Source organism: Schistocerca piceifrons, chromosome 1, assembly GCF_021461385.2.
Source record: "Schistocerca piceifrons isolate TAMUIC-IGC-003096 chromosome 1, iqSchPice1.1, whole genome shotgun sequence".
NCBI classification, from domain to species: domain Eukaryota; kingdom Metazoa; phylum Arthropoda; class Insecta; order Orthoptera; family Acrididae; genus Schistocerca; species Schistocerca piceifrons.
In genome coordinates this window covers 655,706,361-655,732,015 of record NC_060138.1, presented here as the reverse complement: position 1 = coordinate 655,732,015, position 25,655 = coordinate 655,706,361, and the positions used below count along the sequence as shown (strand labels likewise).

Genomic DNA, 25,655 nt, shown 5'->3' with positions numbered 1-25,655 from the left:
CTGTAGATGAATGCCTGCGACAACAGAAAGTGTGGAAAGAAAAAACTACAAAAAGATCTGGTGTCGAAGCACAGAGTTCAAAATAAATATACGACTGATAGACTAACTTATAATCAGCCTTTAGTTTCTTGTGAACGACTTACCAGACCTGTAAACAACTTTACGCTAATCTCTCTAATGTAGGGAGCATATTGTCAACAATGTGGGTTTTCGCAGGTGACACGGATTCACTCTCATCCGAGAGCTGACTTCTCAGTACGAGTGGGAACTCTGGCAGTTCGCCTGTTGACACGAGCGTCCATTTCTTCATTAATCTGTGCGAAAGTTTTGCCCTTGGTCTCAGGCATCAGAAAATACGTGTACAGTGTAGCGCACAGGTTGAGCACGGCGAAGCCCCAGAAGGACCAATAGGCGCCCACGCTGTCCGACACCACCTGGAACATCTTCTTCAGGAAGAAGCCGTACAGTGACACGATGGTGGTGTTGATGGATGTGGCCACTGCTTTGACGGACAAATGGTATATCTCGCCGATTAACGGATATAGCACCGCTCCCGCGCCAATATCGTAGGAAAACTGGAACAACATACACATCTTTTAGATTAGAAACTTTTTTCAGTTGTGACAACAATAAACTCTACTAGGAGTAATGAAATGCGACTATTGAATCATCACTGTAGGTTTAAAGATTTCACAATATTCTAAGTATTTTAGTGGTACAGTTGAAATTCTCCAGCTAGGATGAAAAACCATGTTATGCCATATCTGGGGTGTCATCGATCCCAAATTCGCAAAAATGTTCCAATCGTTTGATATACGCAATCCATCTAGGGCAGTGACTCCCAGCATTGTTGATAACATTACCATCTAAGGCAATCAGTCGTTAGCTATTACCCGTCCCTTTCCCCCCTTTCTCGACTTCCTTCTACCATCTTCAACGTCAGCGCCTAGCTAAATTAAAAAAAAAAACCAACAAAGATTTTCCTTGAAGATTTTTGTTTTTGAGATGATGAATGATAAACAGTATTTAGTTTTCGCTTGTGTTTTATTAAATCACAAACTGAAGGTCCATTGAGACAACTGATGCTGCTTATTTCTAACAACTTGTTGTTATACAATGATGAAGCAGTTCTCAGTGCATCGCGAGTGCACCTGAAATTTGTCATCAGAAAAGATAGCTAACTGTCCATACTGAGGGTAGACTACCTCTGTACCACTCAGACAACTAGCAACAGCAACTTACTATTTGTAAATCACTTAATTGCCTGACTACTTCCTCCTGATCTGTCAGAAACTTGTAGTTCTTCAGGTTGCCAATGCTTTGTTTCTGACTATTATCACTTACAACAATAATTATAATAATTCTATTTAGACCCGGTAGCAGCATAATATCATTACTTAGTTACTGCTGTATTGTGTTGTCAGCAGTTCTTTATCATTGCAACGTGGGTTATGAAGAAATGTCTCGTCCATTGCAAGAACTACCTACAACTCAGAGATGGAATTTTAATGAGATATTTTAGCATATTTGATATCTATTTCTCAATGGTTCAAATGGTATGTGTAGTGGATCGAATAAGTGAATAAGATGTTCTTCCATTCATTTCACAAGCTGTAATCCCCGCCACTCTGTCTTACGGTACACAAAATATTGCTAGAATTTGAAGTAAAAAAATTAATTACTAATAACTTATGTAATTAGTATTAGAGTGTTACAAAGTAGTAATAATATTAATGATCTTAAAAGTGAACCCATTTGTTTTTACCACTAATAAAATTTAATTTTACGCCTTAGAGGGTAATTATCAATAGGCTGGGAACCATTGACCTAGAGGAGCAGTAAAACATCGTTGATTTTAATGTAATTTAACATTTTCTTCGTGTTTTGTTCTTCTTGAAATTATCCTCTGTGTTGACAAGATTTTTTCTTTCATAACGGTTAACTGGGTTCCATTACATGCTTTCAATGATTCCTGGCATAATGATTTGTTCTCTAGAAGGCTTAAATTATGTCAGACTCCGAACTGGCGTTATTTTACTAATATCTTCGAAAACTTGCTGGCGTCGCAGGCTTATAAACAAAGAAATATGTTCGGTCTTTGGTGGAGTTTAGTCGTCACTGTTTTGTGTGAGCTAGTATCTCAAACATTACAACAAGTAAGAAGCAAATATTTGGTGAATACTATTGCATGAAATGACTCCATGTCCACCTGTAAGTGTCAGGTTATTAGTTCACTTTTGGTGCAGTTACAGAATTTTGTCCTTTAGTCATTTTTAAATAACGATAAATTATCTTTCCGGCTATTTACATCTAAATCTACATGTATTCTCTGCGAACCATAGTGAGGTCTATAGCAACGTAATCTTTCAATTGGGCCAGTTATTAGTGCTTCTTTTCGTTCTATTCAGGTATGGAGAATGGGAAGAATAATTATTTAACGTGTATAACCACGTTCAGTATATGCAAACACAGTTAGAATGTGTATGAGAAATGTTGGCAATGTACAGTTAAGAAGATGCGAAATGCCTTAACAATATTATTATACTGGAAAATACAAGGCAAAGTTAAAATTCCCAAGTTCTCTCGGCTCCTTTCAGGAGATGTGGCTTTTTCTTACATCCTGGTGGATATAGAGATGCAGTTTGTGCTGGCCTCTTGCAAGGTGTAGCTCACGCAATGCTCCTGTAATAGGCAGCCTGTGCTGACCTCGCGCTGCTGTTGGATATGTAGGTCTTGCTTCTCTGGTGCTGTAGTTACTTGGCCTCACAGCTTTCTCCTAGTGCTCTGCCACTGTTTGGAATGTTTCCTTGTCGAAAGGCACTGCACAACTAGGCTGTTAACCACTCGTAACATATCTTTCTTTTTTGCGAAGTTTCTGAGAATCACAATTCGTCTTGTCACTTCATATCACCATTTTAGCTTAGGACAAAGTGTGCTCATGCATTATTGAATTTCTCCCCATTTTCACGTAGCACAAGTTGGCCATCTTGGATTTCACACCATTTTAACTTAGGATAAGTGTACTCAGTAATAAGAAAACAGTCTTAATCGTGATTTTTTATTTATTTACTGCCGACCGGTGTCAGCCCATCGCAGGGGCCATCTTCAGGGCGAACATATGTTCGACTGCTGGAGGCGTCACCTCTACCGATGTGACGCCACCAGCAGTCGACCATATGTTCGCCCTGAAGATGGCCCCTGCGATGGGCAGTAAATAAATAAAAAATCACGATTAAGACTGTTTTATTAATACTGAGTTAATTTTTAGCAATCCCTGTTTCTTCACAACCATGTTGTCCAAACATTTAGGATAAGTGTGTTGTGATTTCAGAGGGGTAGGGAAAAACCTAATAACAATAAGTCAGAAGGTGACTGCAGTGTCACCATAAATAACATACCAGTAGCGGTACAGAAACTATCAGCTACATGGCCTTTTTTGAATTTAGGGTCATTTTAAACCTCTGTTCGCTAGAAATGCTTCCCAAACATTTAAATATGTCTATTCTTTTAAAAGTGAATTCGTCAATGGGATACACGCCGGTGTACTCAGTTCTCTCCACGTTAATTTTAATTAATTTGTCGCCTTGCAATATTTCTGCAAGGACGTATCATGAGCTGCAAGTTCTCTTTACTATCACTTATTAGAACAACTTCGCGAGCATGTGCAAGCTGATTTCTTGTGTTATTACTATCTTATTCCAGCTGGGTTTAATTTTTGGCGTCTCTGACTGTCCTTTGTAAAATTAATTTAAACAGTATTGGGGATAATGTGTCTCCTTGTTGAAGGTCAGTTCTGTTTTCAGAATACTCTGACATTACTGAAATGATCTTGACTCTGCAATATCTTTCCTCTAAACACATCTGTACTAGACGCTTTAACTTTTGTGGAAACTGAAAGTCTTTCAGGCTATAGCAATTACTTTTGAAGTCACCACATATTTTCCATTTGTTGTCTTTGTACTGCAATAAATGTGGCACATTTTCTAAGCTCTCGTTACTCTTTTAGGTGAAACTGGTGTACGACACTGGAACGCGACACATTTTACTTCCTTAGTGGAGGAGGAATGGTTTCGACGTAACTGCAGATAGTCCAACTTCTGTTAAGCGCATTTTGAATCACTCTGACAACGAAATTCTGTTTTTAGATTTTAATATCCCGTGTCTGTAATCAGCCCCTTTCATACCAGACATAGATCCCATGTAAAAGTATGTAATTGTCTTTTCCCCTCAGTGTTATCGTGTGATTTCAGGAACTCTCATTTCTGTACGTTGCTGCCCATGTTAGTAATCTACAGTTAATGAGGCTGAGGCAGAAGGTAATCTTTTGGATAAGTTTTGATGGAGCAGTTCTTTGAGGTCTGTTAATTTTCTTTTTCTTTTATCAATTAGATTTTAATTAATTATTGACTGTGATGTACCAGTCTGACATGGACACTTAACGGTGTCATTCAGAAGTGAATCTTACGAGAAATTTTAATATCTAATAAAAGCTGAGTGGCCAAAATTCACCGGAAGAGCAGTCCCATTTGTAGATGAGCCTTGTTTGACCCATGAATGTTATATGCGGGATATGGTGCGAGTGCAGACATGATAAATGGGCTGTAGTAACGGACAAGTTTGTAATTAACAAACCAGCATGTCTAGTACTAATCAACTCTGAACGTAAGATGATAACCGGTTCCGCATGGATCATAGCATGCGGTAGATTCTATAAAAATTCGGTTTTCCGTGGTGAACAGTGTCTAAGATGGATACTCAAAGTGGCAGACAATGTTTGTAAAATACACCTTTCAAGGCCGGAAATGTCACAGTTAATAAAATATTCCCGGTTGTTATGCCGTGGTCAGATGTATTTCACGTTAAAACTGTACATTTCGTCTCCAACTGCAGAGAACATTTTCAACGGAGATCGTAGCTTCTTTGAGAGCCCGATCCACACCCTGATCTCTACCGGCTGCAGCGAAATTCCATTTACGCGAGCATCCGCGCAGTGATGTGTCGTCACACGTTTTGAATATCTGGGCAACTAACCGTTATCGGTTGCCGTCGTCCGCTGATGCTACCACCCTATGTCGGAAGACTCGTACAGATCTTCTTCATTATTGGGATCCAGACGTCGTTCAATTTCCCTCCCTATTGAAATTCCTGGGGTGTTTAACAATCTCTATCGCCTCGCTGTATAACTTTTCATGGTATGAGCTTGTGGTTGCCAGTACTTGAGTCCTATCAAAATGAACGTACTGGTCTCCTGCCTGCAAAGTATGTCCCAAAACAGTTGACCTGTCAATCTCTCCCCTTCCACAAGTTGTAGTTGTGCGCTTCTAGCCGTTTTGACCGTCCTTTTTGTAGTATCGAAGTACACCTCCCCACAGCTACACGGAATCCTATAAATCCCTGCTTTTTGAAGTGTTTACACTCTCTTAAACCGCCGCACGGGACGAGCTCAAGTATCTGACGAACAGACGGCAGGTCTGCTCCGCAAAGCCATTCTGAGTGCAGGCAGTTTACTGTGATTCAAATCGTCGCTGACTTGAACGTGGAGCGCCACTAGTCCATTTCTACCAAGACTGTTAGGAGGTAAATGCATCACACGTGATTCCGCATCAGACAACCAACGTCACATCCAGTGTCATCTCATAACTTTTCATCATTGGGTGCAAATGTGTCAGGAGGTCTTCTCTGAAAGTGCACCGACGGAAAAAAAATTGCAACGCCAAGGAGTTGTGCTATATAAATGAAAGTTGGCGGGCGTGTTCCTACATCTGAAGGATGATGTCTATTCAGATTTCGCGCCAGTCACGTAGAAGTGGAACTCTTAGCGCCACAATGAGGATGCAAATCTGATTTGGTATAAATAAACGCTCGTGGATGTTAGTAACCTTTGAGGTTGGACGTGATGAGTTGAGGTTAGTCAAGAATGCTTTTAAGGCTACAAAGACGCCAGTATCAACACCTCACCGAGTTTTAACGAGGTCCTGTAATAGGGCTACGAGAAGTTGGGTATACATTCTGCGATATTGCAAACAGACTCGGCAGGAATGTAGTCACTGTACATGACTGTTGGCAGCGGTGGTCACGAGAATGTATGGTTGCAAGAAGACAGGGTCCCGGACGGCCACGTGGCACTACCAAGAGTTGGGAATGTGGTTCTGGCGCAACGTACTACATCTACAGCAGCAATTTGATCAGCGGTTGGAGTCACAGTGAGACTACAAATTGTCACGAACTGGTTACTTAAAGGCCAGCTCCTAGTCAGACACCTTGTAGCGTGCATTCTACTGACCCCAAACCACCCCAATTTACGACTTCAATGGTGTCAAGCGAGAGCTCATTGGAGGGCAGGTTGGAGGACTGTTGTGTTTTCTGATGAAAGCTGGTTGTGCCTCGATGCCACTGATGGCCGTGTGTTAGTTACAAGGAGGCCAGTTGAGGACCTACACCTGGAGTTATAGTTGTAGTGTGATTTCGTATGATAGCAGTAGCACCCTCATGACTGTCCCACACATCCTGACTGTAAATTTATACGTCAGTCTGGTGATTCGAGCTGTTGTCCTGCCATTCATAAACAGCAGTCCAGGGGGTGTTTTCCAATAGGATATAGCTCACCCACATGACAGTGCTGTAACCCAGCATCCTCTACAGACCGTTGACATGTTGTCATGTGTCTCCAGTCGAACACATATATCGGAAAAGCAGATAATCTGATTCGACCTGACCATCGTTTGAGTATTAGATTGTTTACTGAAACTGTAGAAATTGACGGAGAATGTTTAAGGCAAATATTACATAACCAATTTCACGTGAGGAAAGTGAGTGTGAAACTCATGCCGAAAGTTCTCAGCATCGAACAAAATGGAGCTTATGAAAACGTTTGTACTTACACCTCGAATAAAGTTGAAAATGATCGTAATTTCTTGGAAAGAGTGGTAACTTGTGACCAATCTTAGTTTTTCCATTATGATCAAAAATTAAGAGCCTATCCATGCTCTGGAAGCACCCAACTTCAGCGAGAGCGAGAAGAGCTCGAATGAGCAAATAAAGAATCGAAGCGATGATAACCGTTCTTTCTTGCAAATTCCGGAACTACGTATCTTCACTGGACTCCTAAAGTATTAATCAACATTAGCACCTTGACGTTCTTGTTCAGCTCTACTAGGCAATAAGAAAAAAATACCCGAATTGTTGAATAATAAATTGTTGAATAATAAATTTTGGGTTCTGCTTCAAGAAACGCATCGCCTCATACTTCTTTCTCTGTGAAGTGGTTTCTATCGAAAAACAGCATCCCAGTGTTAGACCACCCAAATGCAGCGCCAGCGTTATGTCAAATTATAATGCAATGTTCCTTTGGACATGCATCGTAAGATGCGCCGACTACAGCCGTTGTGAGGGACATGAAATGTATTTGCAATTGCGAATATGGACAACCATCAGCTGTATAATGGAATGACGGCAATGAAAATTTGTGCCAGACCGGGACTCTAAGCTGGATTTCCCGCTTATCCCGAGCGGTCGTCTCACCATTTTTTCTATATTGTTTTTTTTCTATTTTATTATCAGAGAGACTTGGTACTATCACGAAATTTCAGTAGACCATAGTGAAATCATCACGTAATATAAGCTGCAAATGGGAGCAAAAATTAATTATAATAACAAAACAATAGTAAACGTAGAAAGGAAAAAATCCGAGAACATAGCCGAAAAACCACCACCAACCTCTCATGATACGTATAAACAATTTTTTATAATTTTTATGTTTATTTAGTTTATATAAGGAAGGCCAATTGCCTCCTAATGCAAGTTGCCATATATATATATATATATATATATATATATATATATATATATGCAAACCTACGTTTCTAGCATTTGTAGACTTAGAGAAAGCTTTTGACAATGTTGACTGGAATACTCTCTTTCAAATTCTGAAGGTGGCAGGGGTAAAATACAGGGAGCGAAAGGCTATTTACAATTTGTACAGAAACCAGATGGCAGTTATAAGAGTCGAGGGACATGAAAGGGAAGCAGTGGTTGGGAAAGGAGTGAGACAGGGTTGTAGCCTCTCCCCGATGTTGTTCAATCTGTATATTGAGCAAGCAGTAAAGGAAACAAAAGAAAAATTCGGAGTAGGTATTAAAATTCATGGAGAAGAAATAAAAACTTTGAGGTTCGCCGATGACATTGTAATTCTATCAGAGACAGCAAAGGACTTGGAAGAACAGTTGAATGGAATGGACAGTGTCTTGAAAGGAGGATATAAGATGAACATCAACAAAAGCAAAACAAGGATAATGGAATGTAGTCTAATTAAGTCGGGTGATGCTGAGGGAATTAGATTAGGAAATGAGGCACTTAAAGTAGTAAAGGAGTTTTGCTATTTGGGGAGCAAAATAACTGATGATGGTCGAAGTAGAGAGGATATAAAATGTAGGCTGGCAATGGCAAGGAAAGCGTTTCTGAAGAAGAGGAATTTGTTAACATCCAGTATTGATTTAAGTGTCAGGAAGTCATTTCTGAAAGTATTCGTATGGAGTGTAGCCATGTATGGAAGTGAAACATGGACGATAAATAGTTTGGACAAGAAGAGAATAGAAGCTTTCGAAATGTGGTGCTACAGAAGAATGCTGAAGATTAGATGGGTAGATCACATAACTAATGAGGAAGTATTGAATAGGATTGGGGAGAAGAGAAGTTTGTGGCACAACTTGACCAGAAGAAGGGATCGGTTGGTAGGACATGTTCTGAGGCATCAAGGGATCACCAATTTAGTATTGGAGGGCAGCGTGGAGGGTAAAAATCGTAGAGGGAGACCAAGAGATGAATACACTAAGCAGATTCAGAAGGATGTAGGTTGCAGTAGGTACTGGGAGATGAAAAAGCTTGCACAGGATAGAGTAGCATGGAGAGCTGCATCAAACCAGTCTCAGGACTGAAGACCACAACAACAACATATATATATATATATATATATAGTGGAAGTCGAAAGACAACGAATCAGTTTATACTCTAAATAGCACACTAAGAAAAATTCCAATATAATTTCAATTATTGTATACTCTCATGTGTGTGTGTGTACTTCAAATGGCTCTGAGCACTATGCGACTTAACTTCTGAGGTCATCAGTCGCCGAGAACTTAGAACTAATTAAACCTAACTAACCTAAGGACATCACACACATCCATGCCCGATGCAGGATTCGAACCTGCGACCGTAGCGGTCGCTCGGTTCCAGACTGTAGCGCCTAGAACCGCAGGCCACACCGGCCGGCTGTACTTCATTTACACACATTTTACAATAGAACTGGAGCGAAACTGAGTCAAAACACTAAACAAAGAAAGCAGGTAAACTAGGAGAGAACAAACCGAAGCAAATCAGATGGGAAACACGCATAACAAGGAAACCACCTATCATCAGAAAAATGAAGTTGACCAACACCTTGGCGACGGAAAACAAGATTCAACATGTTGGCGAAGAGGTCTCGATATCGAGGCATTCGTAAGTATGTCCAGTAGGCGGTGATCATGTACTACATGAAGTTCATGTGATCTTCCCCCTCGCCTTCTACAACATAATGAACGAAGTGTCCCATTAACCACATAACGGTATGGGCTTTCGACAGTGGAAAGAGAGAAGAATCTGGTCGCAATATGATGTCCGTAGTGTAGAACGTCTCAAAAGATCGAATAAGGAAGGCCATTTGCCTCCTAATCCAAGACCAAGTTGCCATATGACCTCCAAAAGTAAAACGATGTCGTATCGTATCTGTAGACGTACAACGACTACATAAATCCGAAATTAGAATTATATTAATACCTTCAGCTGCTAACGGGCGTTGATATATATCAACGGAGACAGGTGAAAAGCTGCGCCGCGACCGGAACTCGAACCCGGGATCTCCTGCTTACATGGCAGACGCTCTGTCCAGCTGAGCCACCGAGGGCACAGACGATAGCGCCACTGCAGGGACTATTTCGCGCACGCCTCCCGCGAGACCCACATTCTCACCTTGTATATCCACACACTACATTCGTAGCGTCCCACCCCAACACACTCATTACTCGTGGAAGACATTCTTACCAATCCCGTAAGAATTCGGGGAATATGTGCGCATCTGCACAGAAGAAGGTCATGGCCGATATTGCCAGAACGATATACTTACATGGATATGGTGACTGTTCTTTCGGAAGAACAGACACCATACGGACATGTCCGAAAGAACAGACACTATATCCATATAAGTACTTAAATCGGTGTCGCTAAGCCCAATAGGGAAAAGTCGCTCGTTCGTTGCAATCAAGTTACTTACCTTATACCAAGAGGATGTTATGCGCGTCGAAAGACTGATATTGCACCAAACTGACGCCCAGTTTGTTTGAGGCGGTCCTCTTTCAACGAGGTTCGGGCAAGGGACTGCTTTCCAACGAGTCTGTAGGAATTTCATGGTGAGGACGGGTCTCCATAAAATGTCAGCCCCTAAATAGCTCACCGCAAGATAGAAGTCACGAATGTGTTTCAACTTGTAATTTATGCGACCAACATCAGTAGGGGGTTCAAGACTAGCAGGACGGGCACAGAGAAATAAACGAGACTTGAATGTGTGAGTTTCTTGAGTTATCATCAAAACAGTACGTCGCACATATAGCATCTGCGTCTTCCTTCGTATTTCAGCCGGGCCCAACCCCCAATGGAACGAGGCTTAGTGACCACCTCATATCGTAAGCGAAAGATATATCGTTTCTGTAAGAAACGACCAGACAGTTGCTGTAGTTTCTTCGCCATCATCGAGGGAAGCGGATAATCTTGGGCCACGTAATAAGCTTTGCGTAAAATGTAAGTATCCATTATGCGGACTTTCTGGAGCAGAGTAAGAGAACGCCTTTCATGCTCTAGTATCGCTCCCTGAATATTTTCCGTAACAGACTTCCAGTTGAGCGTCGCCATTTTGAGTGAACAACGATCAATGATGATACCGAGAGACGTATGCTGATCCACCACAGTAACCTGTGGGACAACGGCGTCACCAAAACCTCGCAAAGTAAGAAGCCTGCATTTGCCTTCATTAAGTAGTACACCTGAACTCTGACAATAATCATCGATTACAGCCTTCAGTCGAGATACCTCCACAGAATTTCGGAGTAGAACCATCACGACATCCGAGTATGCTACGAACAGCTAGCATCCAACCTCTCAGCTGGAATGCTAGCATCCGAAGTAGGGGTTACAGAGACAACACAAACAAAGTCATTAACAGCGGGCTTCCTTGAGGCAATCCCCGACGGATATTTATCGGGGGCGTCAGTTGGCCATTAACAACCACCGAAGCTGAAATACCCGTGAACAGATTTGAGAGCACTAACCGTGTGTCAACAGTAAAACCAACAGCCTCCAGAATCCGAAGCAAAAAGTCGTGATTAACACGATCAAACACCTTATCAAAGGCCAGGAAAGTAAGGGCACAAGGGACGGACGTTACAGCAGCAACCGCAACCACGTCACTACACTCGATTACAGGAGTAAGAATGGTACGACCAGGTACGCATCTTTGATGTTTGGCAACAATCATCTCCATCAGAGTCGACACCCTACTATTAACTACCCTTGCCACAGTCTTATAATCAAAGTTTAACTAAGTAATTGGGCGAAAGCTATCCTAGGAATCCGGTCCAGGGCATTTTGGGATTTTTCGTACACTGAATGAGGTCGGACTTACTCCACCCTGTAACACTTCATTCAAAAGAGACGTAAAGGTAGCACCTTACAGCGGCCAAAAGCGCACATAAAATTCTTTGGGAAGTCCATCAAGGCTGGGAGACTTTTGAGAAGGCGACCCCCAATAAGTCTGTAAACTTCCTCAGGTTGAAATTCATCTAAGAGCGTTTCATTATGTCCTAGTGTAATAGTAGTATCCAAGATGCTGACTAGTGGGTCGCAAGGCGTTGTACTAGACTCAGCGATGTCGTAGATGTCTGCATAGGAAAGAGATAGTACACCACTGGCCATTAAAATTGCTACACCACGAAGATGACGTGCTACAGATGCGAAATTTAACCGACAGAAAGAAGATGCTGTGATATGCAAATGATTATACCATCACGTTTCCGACTTTGATAAAGGTCGGATTGTAGGCTATCGCGATTGCGGTTTATCGTATCGCGACATTGCTTTTCGCGTTGGTCGAAATACAATGACTGTCAGCAGAATATGGAATCGGTGGGTTCAGGAGGGTAATACGGAACGCCGTGCTGGATCCCAACGGCCTCGTATCACTAGCAGTGGAGATGGCAGGCATCTTATTCGCATGGCTGTAACGGATCGTGCAGCCACGTCTCGATCCCCGAGTCAACAGATGGGGACGTTTGCAAGACAACAACCATCTGCACGAACAGTTCGACGACGTTTGCAGCAGCATGGACTACCAGCTCGGACACCATGGCTGCGGTTACCCTTGACGCTGCATCACAGGCAGGAGCGCTTGCAATGGTGTACTCAACGACGAACCTGGGTGCACGAATGGCAAAACGTCATTTTTTCGGATGAATCCAGGTTCTGTTTACAGCATCATGATGGTCGCATCCGTGTTTGGCGACATCACGGTGAACGCACATTGGAAGCGTGTATTCGTCATCGCCATACGGGCGTATCACTCGGTGTGATGGTATAGGGTGCCATTGGTTACACGTCTCGGTCACCTCTTGTTCGCATTGACGGCACATTGAACAGTGGTCGTTACATTTCAGATGTGTTACGACCCGTGGCTCTACCCTTCATTCGATCCCTGCGAAACTCTACATTTCAGCAAGATAATGCACGACCGCATGTTGCAGGTCCTGTACGGGTCTTTATGGATACAGAAAATGTTCGACTGCTGCCCTGGCCAGCACATTCTCCAGATCTCTCACCAATTGAAAACGTCTGGTCAATGGTGGCCGAGCAACTGGCTCGTCACAATACGCCAGTCACTATTCTCGATGAACTGTGGTCTCGTGTTGAAGCTGCACGGGCAGCTGTACCTGCACACGCCACCCAAGCTCTGTTTGACTCAATGCCCAGGCCTATCGAGGCCGTTATTACGGCCAGAGGTGGTTATTCTGGGTAGTGATTTCTCAGGATCTATGCACCCAAACTGCGTGAAAATGTAGTCAGATGTCAGTTCTAGTATAATATATTTGTCCAATGAATACCCGTTTATCATCTGCATTTCTTCTTGGTGTAGCAATTTTAATGGCCAGTAGTGTATAACACACACTCTTGAGCAAGAAATGCACGTGCGACGTGAATGAGAAGGTTTTTAATTACGTGGTAGCCAATCATCGCGGCGAGCGGCACCCAGTCCAGCGCGGCGTCCACGTCGCCCTGCAGCTCGTCCAGGTAGAAGTAGGCCCCCTCGGCCGCCAGGCAGACGGCGCACAGCACGAACGAGACAATGCAGAGCGTCCGGCGACCAATGCGGTCGATTATGAGCGACGCCCCGAGGCTCGCCAGCAACTGGACGGACACGAGAATGATGGACGATATGTCGGCGTCGAGGCCGCTTCCGCTTCGCTCAAATATTTGCGTCGTATAGGCCGAAAACGCCACCGATCCACTGGACATGCGCAAGACAATGAAACCTATCATTAAAAGTAACGTTCTGCGATGCACAGGTACTACCAACACGTCTTTCAGCTTCCCTTTAGTTTCTTGCTTGCGACGTAGGGTCTTGCGCATTTCCACCAGTTCTGAGTCCAGCTCCTGTGGATCTAGCTGTCCCTTCAGTCTTGTGAGGGACTTTACCGCTTCTTGTTCCCTGTCGCGAATCAGGAAGAAATACGGAGATTCTGGCATCCAGATGAAGGTGATGACGAATAAGATGGGAAGAGAGCAGCAGATAATGGCTGCGGTCGTCACAGACACGTAGGGCCCTATGCAGTAACTGAAGAGACTGCCGCCCTGCAGCAGCACTGAGTGGATTGCTACCGACGTGCCCCGTATGTCGGTGTCGGCGATCTCGCCGAGGTACATGGGTATCACCGTGAGGACGATACCGCCGCCCAGGCTCCCGACGATTCTGCCGGCGAGCAGCATCCCGAAGGAGTCTGCGAAAGCGACCATCACCCACCAGGCGAGGAGCGGGACAGCGCTGAGTAGCAGCAGTTTCTTCCGCCCCAGCACGTCGACGAGGTAGCCGGTGGCGAATATGGACACGGGCATGGTCAGCGAGTTGACGGACGCGAGCCACGAGCCCTCGTCTGCGGTGAGTGGAATTGGCGAATCCTCGGACTGAAGGATTGGAACAGTCGTACCGGACCAGCCCGAGAAGGACCCGTGGGAAGCGTATGCCAGCGATGCTGAAGGAAAGAAGAAAACACCGTCGTCGTTTAACATCCTCGATCATCTGACGTGATCTTTAAAGCAAAGCAATAGTCGATGAGGAACGACAGTACTTGAAGACGGGCTAACAAAATTTTGGCAATCATAATCACGTATTGTTCAAAAGAAGACAAAAACTTTCCAGTTCTTAATTTCACAGCGAGTCACTAATCTTTTTTAATTTGCGATAAAATTCCAATATACACTCCTGGAAATGGAAAAAAGAACACATTGACACCGGTGTGTCAGACCCACCATACTTGCTCCGGACACTGCGAGAGGGCTGTACAAGCAATGATCACACGCACGGCACAGCGTACACACCAGGAACCGCGGTGTTGGCCGTCGAATGGCGCTAGCTGCGCAGCATTTGTGCACCGCCGCCGTCAGTGTCAGCCAGTTTGCCGTGGCATACGGAGCTCCATTGCAGTCTTTAACACTGGTAGCATGCCGCGACAGCGTGGACGTGAACCGTATGTGCAGTTGACGGACTTTGAGCGAGGGCGTATAGTGGGCATGCGGGAGGCCGGGTGGACGTACCGCCGAATTGCTCAACACGTGGGGCGTGAGGTCTCCACAGTACATCGATGTTGTCGCCAGTGGTCGGCGGAAGGTGCACGTGCCCGTCGACCTGGGACCGGACCGCAGCGACGCACGGATGCACGCCAAGACCGTAGGATCCTACGCAATGCCGTAGGGGACCGCACCGCCAATTCCCAGCAAATTAGGGACACTGTTGCTCCTGGGGTATCGGCGAGGACCATTCGCAACCGTCTCCATGAAGCTGGGCTACGGTCCCGCACACCGTTAGGCCGTCTTCCGCTCACGCCCCAACATCGTGCAGCCCGCCTCCAGTGGTGTCGCGACAGGCGTGAATGGAGGGACGAATAGAGACGTGTCGTCTTCAGCGATGAGAGTCGCTTCTGCCTTGGTGCCAATGATGGTCGTATGCGTGTTTGGCGCCGTGCAGGTGAGCGCCACAATCAGGACTGCATACGACCGAGGCACACAGGGCCAACACCCGGCATCATGGTGTGGGGAGCGATCTCCTACACTGGCCGTACACCACTGGTGATCGTCGAGGGGACACTGAATAGTGCACGGTACATCCAAACCGTCATCGAACCCATCGTTCTACCATTCCTAGACCGGCAAGGGAACTTGCTGTTCCAACAGGACAATGCACGTCCGCATGTATCCCGTGCCACCCAACGTGCTCTAGAAGGTGTAAGTCAACTACCCTGGCCAGCAAGATCTCCGGATCTGTCCCCCATTGAGCATGTTTGGGACTGGATGAAGCGTCGTCTCACGCGGTCTGCACGTCCAGTACGAACGCTGGTCCAGCTGAGGCGCCAGGTGGAAATGGCATGGCAAGCCGTTCCACAGGACTACATCCAGCATCTCTACGACCGTCTCCATGGGAGAATAGCAGCCTGCATTGCTGCGAAAGGTGGATATACACTGTACTAGTGCCGACATTGTGCATGCTCTGTTGCCTGTGTCTATGTGCCTGTGGTTCTGTCAGTGTGATCATGTGATATATCTGACCCCAGGAATGTGTCAATAAAGTTTCCCCTTCCTGGGACAATGAATTCACGGTGTTCTTATTTCAATTTCCAGGAGTGTAGAAGCGGTCTTGCAAAGTGGTCATACACTATGAAGGAATACTGTCAGTTTTCTTTGACAACACCGTTGGTATTGCACTAGGAAAACAGACCATATGTCAATATCGGATTCTTCTGACTTTGCACTTTAAATTTAGGAGACGTAAAAATTACACACTGATTTATAAAACTTGCACATGATGTGATAGCGTCACTTACCATAGCTCGCTGAAACTTAGATCGTAGATAAAACAACAGCTGGAGTACAGAAGAAAAGGTACGTGAAAGAATGTATCAGTGACACGAATATAAAATTTTTTTCAAAGACTATAATTACACTGAAATCCACTGGACATCGCAAAAGGCATGACATCGTTCTTAATAGCGCTTGTTACCACCACGGACGTGAGTCTACGCTCTCCAAATTGCTTCCATGCTGGCCACAAGGTTGGTAAGCAGTTCTTGGAGGGGCGTTCCATTTCCCTAATTGCCTAACAGCGCGGTTGCCAGCGGTTGGGATGGTCGTTGGTGCATGTGGGTGTGCTGCGGTTGGCTCCCCAACGCGCCCCTCGCGTCCTCGATGTCGTTTAACTAGGGTATAGGGACAGGCCATTCCTTTGGCCCAATATCGTCTTACTCCAAGAGCTGCTCCAACTGCAGTGTTTGATGCGGTCGCGCCTAGTCATTCATAAATGTGAAGTCAGGGCCGAATGCCCCCCTGAAAGAACGCTCGTAGGAAGGAGTACAATGCCACAATAACATTGACCAGTGAGTGTACGGTTTCCAAGGATTTTAAGGTACCCACCTCATCCTATGTGAACGTTTCCCACTTAGACATATGATTACGGAAAAGGAATGCATTCACAGGTTACCAACACTCACAATGTACATAGAAAACAAATGAGTAAGCATACAGACTCGTCTGAGTGCTGAACACGTGAAACTATAGAACTGTTAGTCCTGTGAAGTCTTATATAAGCGTGATGAAGTGGAAATTAGACCAAGCTGCGAAAGACAATGTGGGATCAAAAAAGGTGAAAAACTGACAATAGTGAACATGCAGCCAAGTTTATTTCGACCTCACCCTCCGCTAACAACGAAGAAAAAACAGTAGCTTGCAAAGACGCAAAAACACAGTAAGAAAATAGTTCGCCAATATTACAAGGAAACACTGGTTTTAAGCTACAAATATCAAAATGTAGAGACGTATTATGTATCCATTTTTCTAGAATGATTGCAGAAGGTGCTTCATAAATAAAAGCGAAACCACGTGTGGTGCGAAATACTATTTGATTGCAGTAAGTTTAAGGCAGAGAAACCAATAATAATTGATTATGTATTAATTAATTATTCATCAATGAAATACCTGGCTGAATGGTTCCTCGCCAAGTTGCTAGTTAATAAACAATAAAAAAATCATACATGAAAAGACGTAACGCACTGATGCGTAACACAATCCGAAAGATCTCTGACGCTATCATTCTTATACCTGAACGTCTCACAGCTCCGCATCATGTACTTCCTGGCAAGGATTCCAGACTGCCGGTGTTATCTTGACACACCATATATTACTGAACTGTTTATCTGTTTAACATTTTAATTTACATTTTTTTGTTTGAACATCATGTACGAGTGTTCCAAGCCCTTTGGCTCAACATAATACAGAATGCTAAAATGAGTTACTGAGTAGTTACCTCACCAGTAGTCGGAAAGTTTTATAAGACGCAGCTCACAACCGTTAACATTATCATGAATAGTTAATCGATGTCGAAGAATTACTCTTTACAGGAGTTTGCAGCCTTGCATGTAATGTACGGCGAAGCGAAATGCAGGGCCGTGGAAGTCGAATGAATATTCAGAGAAAAGTTTCACAATAAGTATTATTCTAAATGGAATAAATTTGTCGCCCTGGATAGAAACTTACTATGAAGTCGTCCATTAAATCCACTGAAGCTGACCAAGGCTCTTGACGAAGACTGTTATCACAGTGGACTGTAAGGAGATGATAGTGGATCCATTGCGGGAAAAAACGGGATGTATCATAAAGAATCATCCGATTTGTCGTGTATATATTTCTGAAACTAATAAACATATACAATGAACTTGGATTTTTGATGAATGGGAAATTCAGAAAGTTTTTTTTATTTTTTACTTTTATATACAGCATTTGATCAAAAGTATCCGGACAGCACCAAAAACATACGTTTTTCATATTAGGTGCATTGTGCTGCCACCTACTGTCAGGTACTCCATCACACACCGTTGGGTGGCTTGCGGAGTATAAATGTAGATGTAGATGTAGATCAGCGACCTCACTAGTCATTAGACTTCGTGAGAGAACAGAATGGAGCTCTCCACGGAACTCACGGACTTCGAGCGTCGTCGGGTGATTGGGTGTCACTTGTGCCATACGTCTGTGCGCGAGAAATTCCACACTCCTAAACATCCCTACGTCCACTGTTTCAAATGTGATAGTGAAGTGGAAACGTGAAGGGACACGTACAGCACAAAAGCGTTCACGCCGTCCTCGTCCGTTGACTGACAGAGACCGTCGACATTGAAGAGGGTCGTAATGTGTAATAGGCAGACATCTATCCAGACCATCACACGGGAATTCCAAACTGCATCAGGATCCTCTGTAAGTGCCATGAAAATTAGGCGAGAAACTTGTATTTCATGGTCGAGCGGCTGCTCATAAGCCACACATCACGCCGGTAAATGCCAAACGACGCCTCGCTTGGTGTAAGGAGCGTAAACATTGGACGATTGAACAGTGGAAAAACGTTGTATGGAGTGATGAATCACGGTACACAATGTGGCGATCCGATGGCAGGGTGTGGGTATGGCGAATGCGCGGTGAACGTCATCTGCCAGCGTGTGTAGTGCCAACAGTAAAATTCGGAGGCGGTGGTGTTATGATGTGGTCGTGTTTCTCATGGAGGGGGCATGCCCCCTTTGTTGTTTTGCGTGGCACTATCACAGCACAGGTCTACATTGATGTTTTAAGCACCTTCTTGCTTCCCACTGTTGAAGAGCAATTCAGGGATGGCGACTGCATCTTTCAACACGATCGAGTAGCTATTCATAATGCACGGCCTGTGGCGGAATGGTTACACGACAATAACATCCCTGTGATGGACTAGCCTGCACAGAGTCCTGACCTGAATCCTATAGAACAGCTTTGGGATATTTTGGAATGCCGACTTCGTGCCAGGCCTCACCGACCGACATCGATACCTCTCCTCAGTGCGGTACTCAGTGAAGAATGGGCTGCCGTTCCCCAAGAAACCTTCCAGCACCTGATTGAACGTATGCCTGCGAGAGTGGAAGCTCTCATCAAGGATAATGGTGGGCCAACAGCATATTGAATTCCAGCATTACCGATGGAGGATGCCACGAACTTGAAAGTCATTTTCAGTCAGATGTCCGGATACTCTTGATCACATAGTGTAGGTGTTCAATAAGCGCCGGCCGGTTCGGCCGAGCGGTTCTAGGCGCTTCAGTCTGGAACCGCGCGACCGCTACGGTCGTAGGTTCGAATCCTGCCTCGGGCATGGATGTGTGTGATGTCCTTAGCTTAGTTAGGTTTAAGTAGTTTAGATGTTAAGTCCCATAGTGCTCAGAGCCATTTGAACCATTTTGTTCAATAAGCCTCCCTATAGATGCACTGCATATGGCAATGCTGTATTCATATTGTTCCCACACTGCAGCGAGCATGTCTTGAGTTACAGTTCCACAAGATCTGTTACGCGATGTCTCAGTTCATTCATTGTTGTTGGTAATGAAGACACATAAAAATAGTCTTTTATAAACCCCACAAGAAATAAACACCCCCTACTGTCAGGTCCAGTGACCTTGGAGGCCAGTAATGCAATGATGAATAATTTGGTCCAGCGCGACCGTTTCATTGTTCAGTAATTCTTTGACTTAAAAATTCCCGTTCATCCAAATGCCAGTGTGGCGGTGCTCCATCCTTTTGCTAAATGAAGTCGTTCCGATCACCAGTCTCCAACTGTGGGAGAAGAAAGTTCTTAAGCGTATCGAGATGTGTGCTTCTTGTAAACAGTGTTCCCGGCAAAGAAAAATGGACCATGCACCTTTTGTCGTGAAACTGTTCAAAACACATTAAGTCTCTCTCATATTGTACAACTTCGTGTAGTATTTCCGTACCCCATATTCTAATAGTAGGCGTTTCACCTTTCGATTTAAATGGAATGTAACCTCGTCACCAAACACTAAGCGTGGAAGAAAACTGTCATCTTCCACCTTGCCAAGAACGAAATTACAGAACTCCACACATTGTTGTTTGTCACCTTCACGAAGAGCTTGAAGCAGTTGAATTTTATATGGTTTCATGTGTAAACGTAGATGCAAACACGCCAGACGAACATACGGGGCATGTTGATCTGTCGAGCTGCACGGAGAACTGTTTTCTGCGGAGTCCTTGTGAAACTATGGCAGACGCGTTCGATGTCTGTATGAGACACTTGGGGACGGCTCGGCGATATGCCTTTACACAAAAAACCTGTTCCTCGCAACTGTTCACGCCAGCGTTTAATTCTTCGTGCTGTAGGAGGGTCCACATCATATCTAGTACGAAAGTCACACTGAACAGTTGTTTCTGACCAGCACTGCTCAAAATGTAGAACACACAACGCTTTCTTTTGTCCCGATACAATTTTTAATAGAACTGAGGTGAGCGCGCACTACTGCTACCTAGCGAGAACCATGCAAACCCCGAGTGTTTGCTCTTTCCAACAGTACGTTGTTCACGCACATACCTCAAATAACATAACCAGTTATGCTTTCAGAATGAGACTTTCACTCTGCAGCAGAGTGTGCGCTGATATGAAACTTACCGGCAAATTAAAACTGTGTGCCGGACCGAGACTCCAACTCGGGACCTTTGCCTTCTGCGGGCAAGTGCTCTACCATCTGAATTACACAAGTACGACTCACGCCCCATCCTCGCAGCCCCACTTCCGCCAGTACCTCGTCTCTTATTTTCCAAACTTCACAGAAGCTCTCCTGCGAACCTCGAAGAACTAGCACTCCTGAAAGAAAGGATATTGCGGAAACGTGGCTTAGCCACAGCCTGGGGGATGTTTCCAGAATGAGATTTTCATTCTGCAGCGGAGTGTGCGCTGATATGAAACTTCCTGGCAGATTAAAACTGTGTGCCGAATCGAGACTCGAACTCGGGACCTTTGCCTATCGTGGACAAGTACTCCACCATCTGAGCTACCCAAGCACGACTCACGCCTCGTTCTTTCTCTACTTTCCCGTTCCAGATGAGCAATAAATTCATTCCTTTATATTCTTAAGATACAAATGTGTGTATCTCATAGGTCATACTAATGAAAGTACTTTTCTATGTGCTTTTTTCACGATTCTTGTTAAAAATGAAATTTCTACGTCTACATCCACATTTATACTCCGCAAGCCACCCAACGGTGTCTGGCGGAGGGCACTTTACGTGCCACTGTCATTACCTCCTTTTCCTGTTCCAGTCGCGTATGGTTCGCGGGAAGAACGACTGCCCGAGAGCCTCCGTGCGCGCTCGAATCTCTCTAATTTTACATTCGTGATCTCCTCGGGAGGTATAAGTAGGGGGAAGCAATATATTCGATACCTCATCCAGAAACGCACCCTCTCTAAACCTGGACAGGAAGCTACACCACGATGCAGAGCGCCTCTCTTGCAGAGTCTGCCACTTGAGTTTGCTAAACATCTCCGTAACGCTGTCACGCTTACCAAATAACCCTGTGACGAAACGCGCCGCTCTTCTTTGGATCTTCTCTATCTCCTCTTGTCAACCCGACCTGGTACGGATCCCACACTGATGAGCAATACTCAAGTATAGGTCGAACGAGTGTTTTGCAAGCCACCTCCTTTGTAGATGGACTACATTTTCTAAGGACTCTCCCAATGAATCTCAACCTGGCACACGCCTTACCAACAATTAATTTTATATCATCATTCCACTTCAAATCGTTCCGCACGCATACTCCCAGATATTTTACAGAAGTAACTGCTACCAGTGTTTGTTCCGCTATCATATAATCATACAATAAAGTATCCTTCTTTCTGTGTATTCGCAATACATTACATTTGTCTATGTTAAGGGTCAGTTGCCACTCCTTGCACCAAGTGCCTATCCGCTGCAGATCTTCCTGCATTTCGCTGCAGTTTTCTAATGCTGCAACTTCTCTGTATACTACAGCATCATCCGCGAAAAGCCGCATGGAACTTCCGACACTATCTACTAGGTCATTCGCATATATTGTGAAAAGCAATGGTCCCGTAACACTCCCCTGTGGCACGCCATAGGTTACATTAAAGTCTGTAGACGTCTCTCCATTGAGAACAACATGCCGTGTTCTGTTTGCTAAAAACTCTTCAATCCAGCCACACAGCTGGTCCGATATTCCGTAGGCTCTTACTTTGTTTATCAGGCGACAGTGCGGAACTGTATCGAACTCCTTCCGGAAGTCAAGGAAAATGGCATCTACCTGGGAGCCTGTATCTAGTATTTTCTGGGTCTCATGAACAAATAAAACGAGTTGGGTCTCACACGATCGCTGTTTCTGGAATTCATGTTGATTCCTACAGAGTAGATTCTGGGTTTCGAGAAATGACACGATACGCGAGCAAAAAACATGTTCTAAAATTCTACAACAGATCGACGTCAGAGATATAGGTCTATAGTTTTGCGCATCTGCTTGACGACCCTTCTTAAAAACTGGGACTACCTGTGCTCTTTTCCTATCAGTTGGAACCTTCCGTTCCTCTAGAGACTTGCGGTACACGGCTGTTAGAAGGGGGGCACGTTCTGTCGCATACTCTGTACAGAATCGAATTGGTATCCCGTCAGGTCCAGTGGACTTTCCTCTGTTGAGTGATTTCAGTTGCTTTTCTATTCCTTGGACACTTATTTCGATGCCAGCCATTTTTTCGTCTGTGCGAGGATTTAGAGAAAGAACTGCAGTGCAGTCTTCCTCTATGAAACAGCTTTGGAAAAAGGTGTTTAGTATTTCAGCTTTACGCGTGTCATCCTCTGTTTCAATGCCATCATCATCCCAGAGTGTCTGGATATGCTGTTTCGTGCCATTTACTGATTTAACGTAAGACCAGAACTTCCTAAGATTTTCTGTCAAGTCGGTACATAGAATTTTACTTTCGAATTCACTGAACGCTTCACGCATAGCTCTCCTTACGCTAACTTTGACATCGTTTAGCTTCTGTTTGTCTGAGAGGTTTTGGCTGCGTTTAAACTTGCAGTGAAGCTCTCTTTGCTTTCGCAGTAGTTTCCTAACTTTGTTGTTGAACCACGGTGGGTTTTTCCCGTCCCTCACAGTTTTACTCGGCACGTACCTGTCTAAAACGCATTTTACGATTGCCTTGAACTTTTTCCATAAACACTCAACATTGTCAGTGTCGGAACAGAAATTTTCGGTTTGATCTGTAAGGTAGTCTGAAATCTGCCTTCTATTACTCTTACCAAACAGATAAACCTTCCTCGCTGTTTTATATTCCTATTTACTTCCATACTCAGGGATGCTGCAACGGCCTTATGATCACTGATTCCATGATCTGCGCTTACAGAGTCGAAAAGTTCGGGTCTGTTTGTTATCAGTAGGTCCAAGATGTTATCTCCACGAATCGGCTCTCTGTTTAATTGCTCGAGGTAATTTTCGGATAGTGCACTCAGTATAATGTCACTCGATGCTGTGTCCCTACCACCCATCCTAATCATCTGAGTGTCCCAGTCTACATCTGGTAAATTGAAATCTCCAGCTAAGACTATAACATGTTGAGGAAACTTATGTGAAATGTATTCCAGATTTTCTCTCAGTTGTTCTGCCACTAATGGTCCTGAGTCAGGAGGTCGGTAAAAGGAGCCAATTATTAACCTAGCTCGGTTGTTGAGTACAACCTCTACCCATAATAATTCACAGGAACTATCCACTTCTACTTCACTACAGGATAAACTAACAGCGACAAACACGCCATCACCGGTTGCATGCAATCTATCCTTTCTAAACACCGTCTGTGCCATTGTAAAAATTTCAGTAGAATTTATCTCTGGCTTGAGCCAGCTTTCTGTACCTATAACGATTTCAGCTTCGGTGCTTTCTATTAGCGCTTGAAGTTCCGGTACTTTACCAACGCAGCTTCGACAGTTTACAATTACAATACCGATTGCTACTTGGTCCCCGCATGTACTGACTTTGCCCCGCACCCTTTGAGGCTGTTGCCCTTTCTGTACTTGCCCGAGGCCATCTAACCTAAAAAACCGCCCAGTCCACGGCACACAACCCCTGCTACCCGTGTAGCCACCTGCTGTGTGTAGTGGACTCCTGATCTATCCAGTGGAACCCGAAACCCCACCACCCTACGGCGCAAGTCGAGGAATCTGCAGCCCCCACAGTCGCAGAACCGTCGCATCTGATTCAGACCCTCCACTCGGCTCTGTACCAAAGGTCCGCAGTCAGTCCTGTCGACGATGCTGCAGATGGTGAGCTCTGCTTTCATCCCGCTAGCGAGACTGGCAGTCTTCACCAAATCAGATAGCCTCTGGAAGCCAGAGAGAATTTCCTCCGATCCATAGCGACACACATCATTGGTGCCGACATGAGCGACCACCTGCAGATGGGTGCACCCTCTACCCTTCACGGCATCCGGAAGGACCCTTTCCACATCTGGAATGACTCCCCCCGGTATGCACACGGAGTGCACATTGGTTTTTCTTCCCCTCTCTTGCTGCCATATCCCTTCGGGGCCCCATTACGCGCCTGACGTTGGAGCTCCCAACGTTGTTGTCACAATGTTGGTTTAACTTCCACCTAGGTTTTAGGTAACAAGTATTGCTATGTATTTTAATGCGAACATTTTAGGTTAGGCTTTACCGTGACTGTTGTTGACATTAAATGAAACAACAAGTTTACTGTTACCAGTCGATAGACAGTGCCACAAGTTCCTCCAAAAAATCGTAACACAACATATACTCAAATGTCGTACTAACAAATGTAAATTCACCTGATGATGGAGGGTTAAACCTTTGAAACGCGTGTGGAGATAAATAAACAGTGACAGGTAACAGGTAACTTGTTGTTTCATTTAACTATTTCTGTGTATTTTGAAGAGTAAAATGTACTGTAGTCCCAGATACACACAGAATACTTGGCCATGAAGTGGGTAAAAAACAGACAGCTGCAGATTTATGTGCAAATTTACGACAACATCAATATACTAAGGTATAACCGCAACAATTGTAAAATAACAGAAAATCCAACTGCTTTCACATCAGTTATTATGGTGTACGAAATTTCTATTGGTGCCATTAAAATGAAAAAAGTTGAATGGTTCAACTGACGTCACACAAAACTTCTGTCTCTGGAAAACCAGCTTCTGAGCACCACTGACTGTGCTTACAGCCAAAACTTAATACGTCTGAGCTCCTTTAAAAGGAATAGTTCCATACGTGCGAACTACAGTATAATAAGCGAATAACTAGTAACAAAGCAAAACTCAGCATTAAGGGACAAACTAGACCTATATCTACATCTACATTCCGCCAACCCCCTAAGAGTATTTGGCGGGGGGTACCTCTGGTACCGGTATCGCTTATCCCCTTTTTTGTCCCCTTCGTGAGTGAAAAGCTGGAAGAACGCCTACCGGTAAACTGCCGTACGGGCTCCA

At 44.5% G+C, this 25,655-nt stretch overlaps 1 protein-coding gene across 1 annotated transcript; it reads right to left on the bottom strand.

Annotated features, from left to right (window-relative positions):
- Positions 1-233: 233 nt before the first annotated feature.
- LOC124763120 (facilitated trehalose transporter Tret1-like) lies at positions 234-14,364 on the bottom strand. Its single transcript, XM_047249125.1, has 2 exons — positions 13,297-14,364; positions 234-575 (listed from the first exon to the last, which is right to left on the bottom strand). The coding sequence occupies exons 1-2, from the start codon at positions 14,362-14,364 to the stop codon at positions 234-236; spliced, it is 1,410 nt and encodes a 469-aa protein (XP_047105081.1).
- Between the last annotated feature and the right edge of the window lie 11,291 nt (positions 14,365-25,655).

Coding starts and splice junctions, on each gene's coding strand:
- LOC124763120 (XM_047249125.1), bottom strand. CDS start 14,364: ATGTTAAACGACGACGGTGTTTTCTTCTTTCCTTCAGCATCGCTGGCA. Junction 576..13,296: donor CCGCGATGATTGGCTACCAC/GTAATTAAAAAC, acceptor ATGTTGTTCCAG/TTTTCCTACGATATTGGCGC.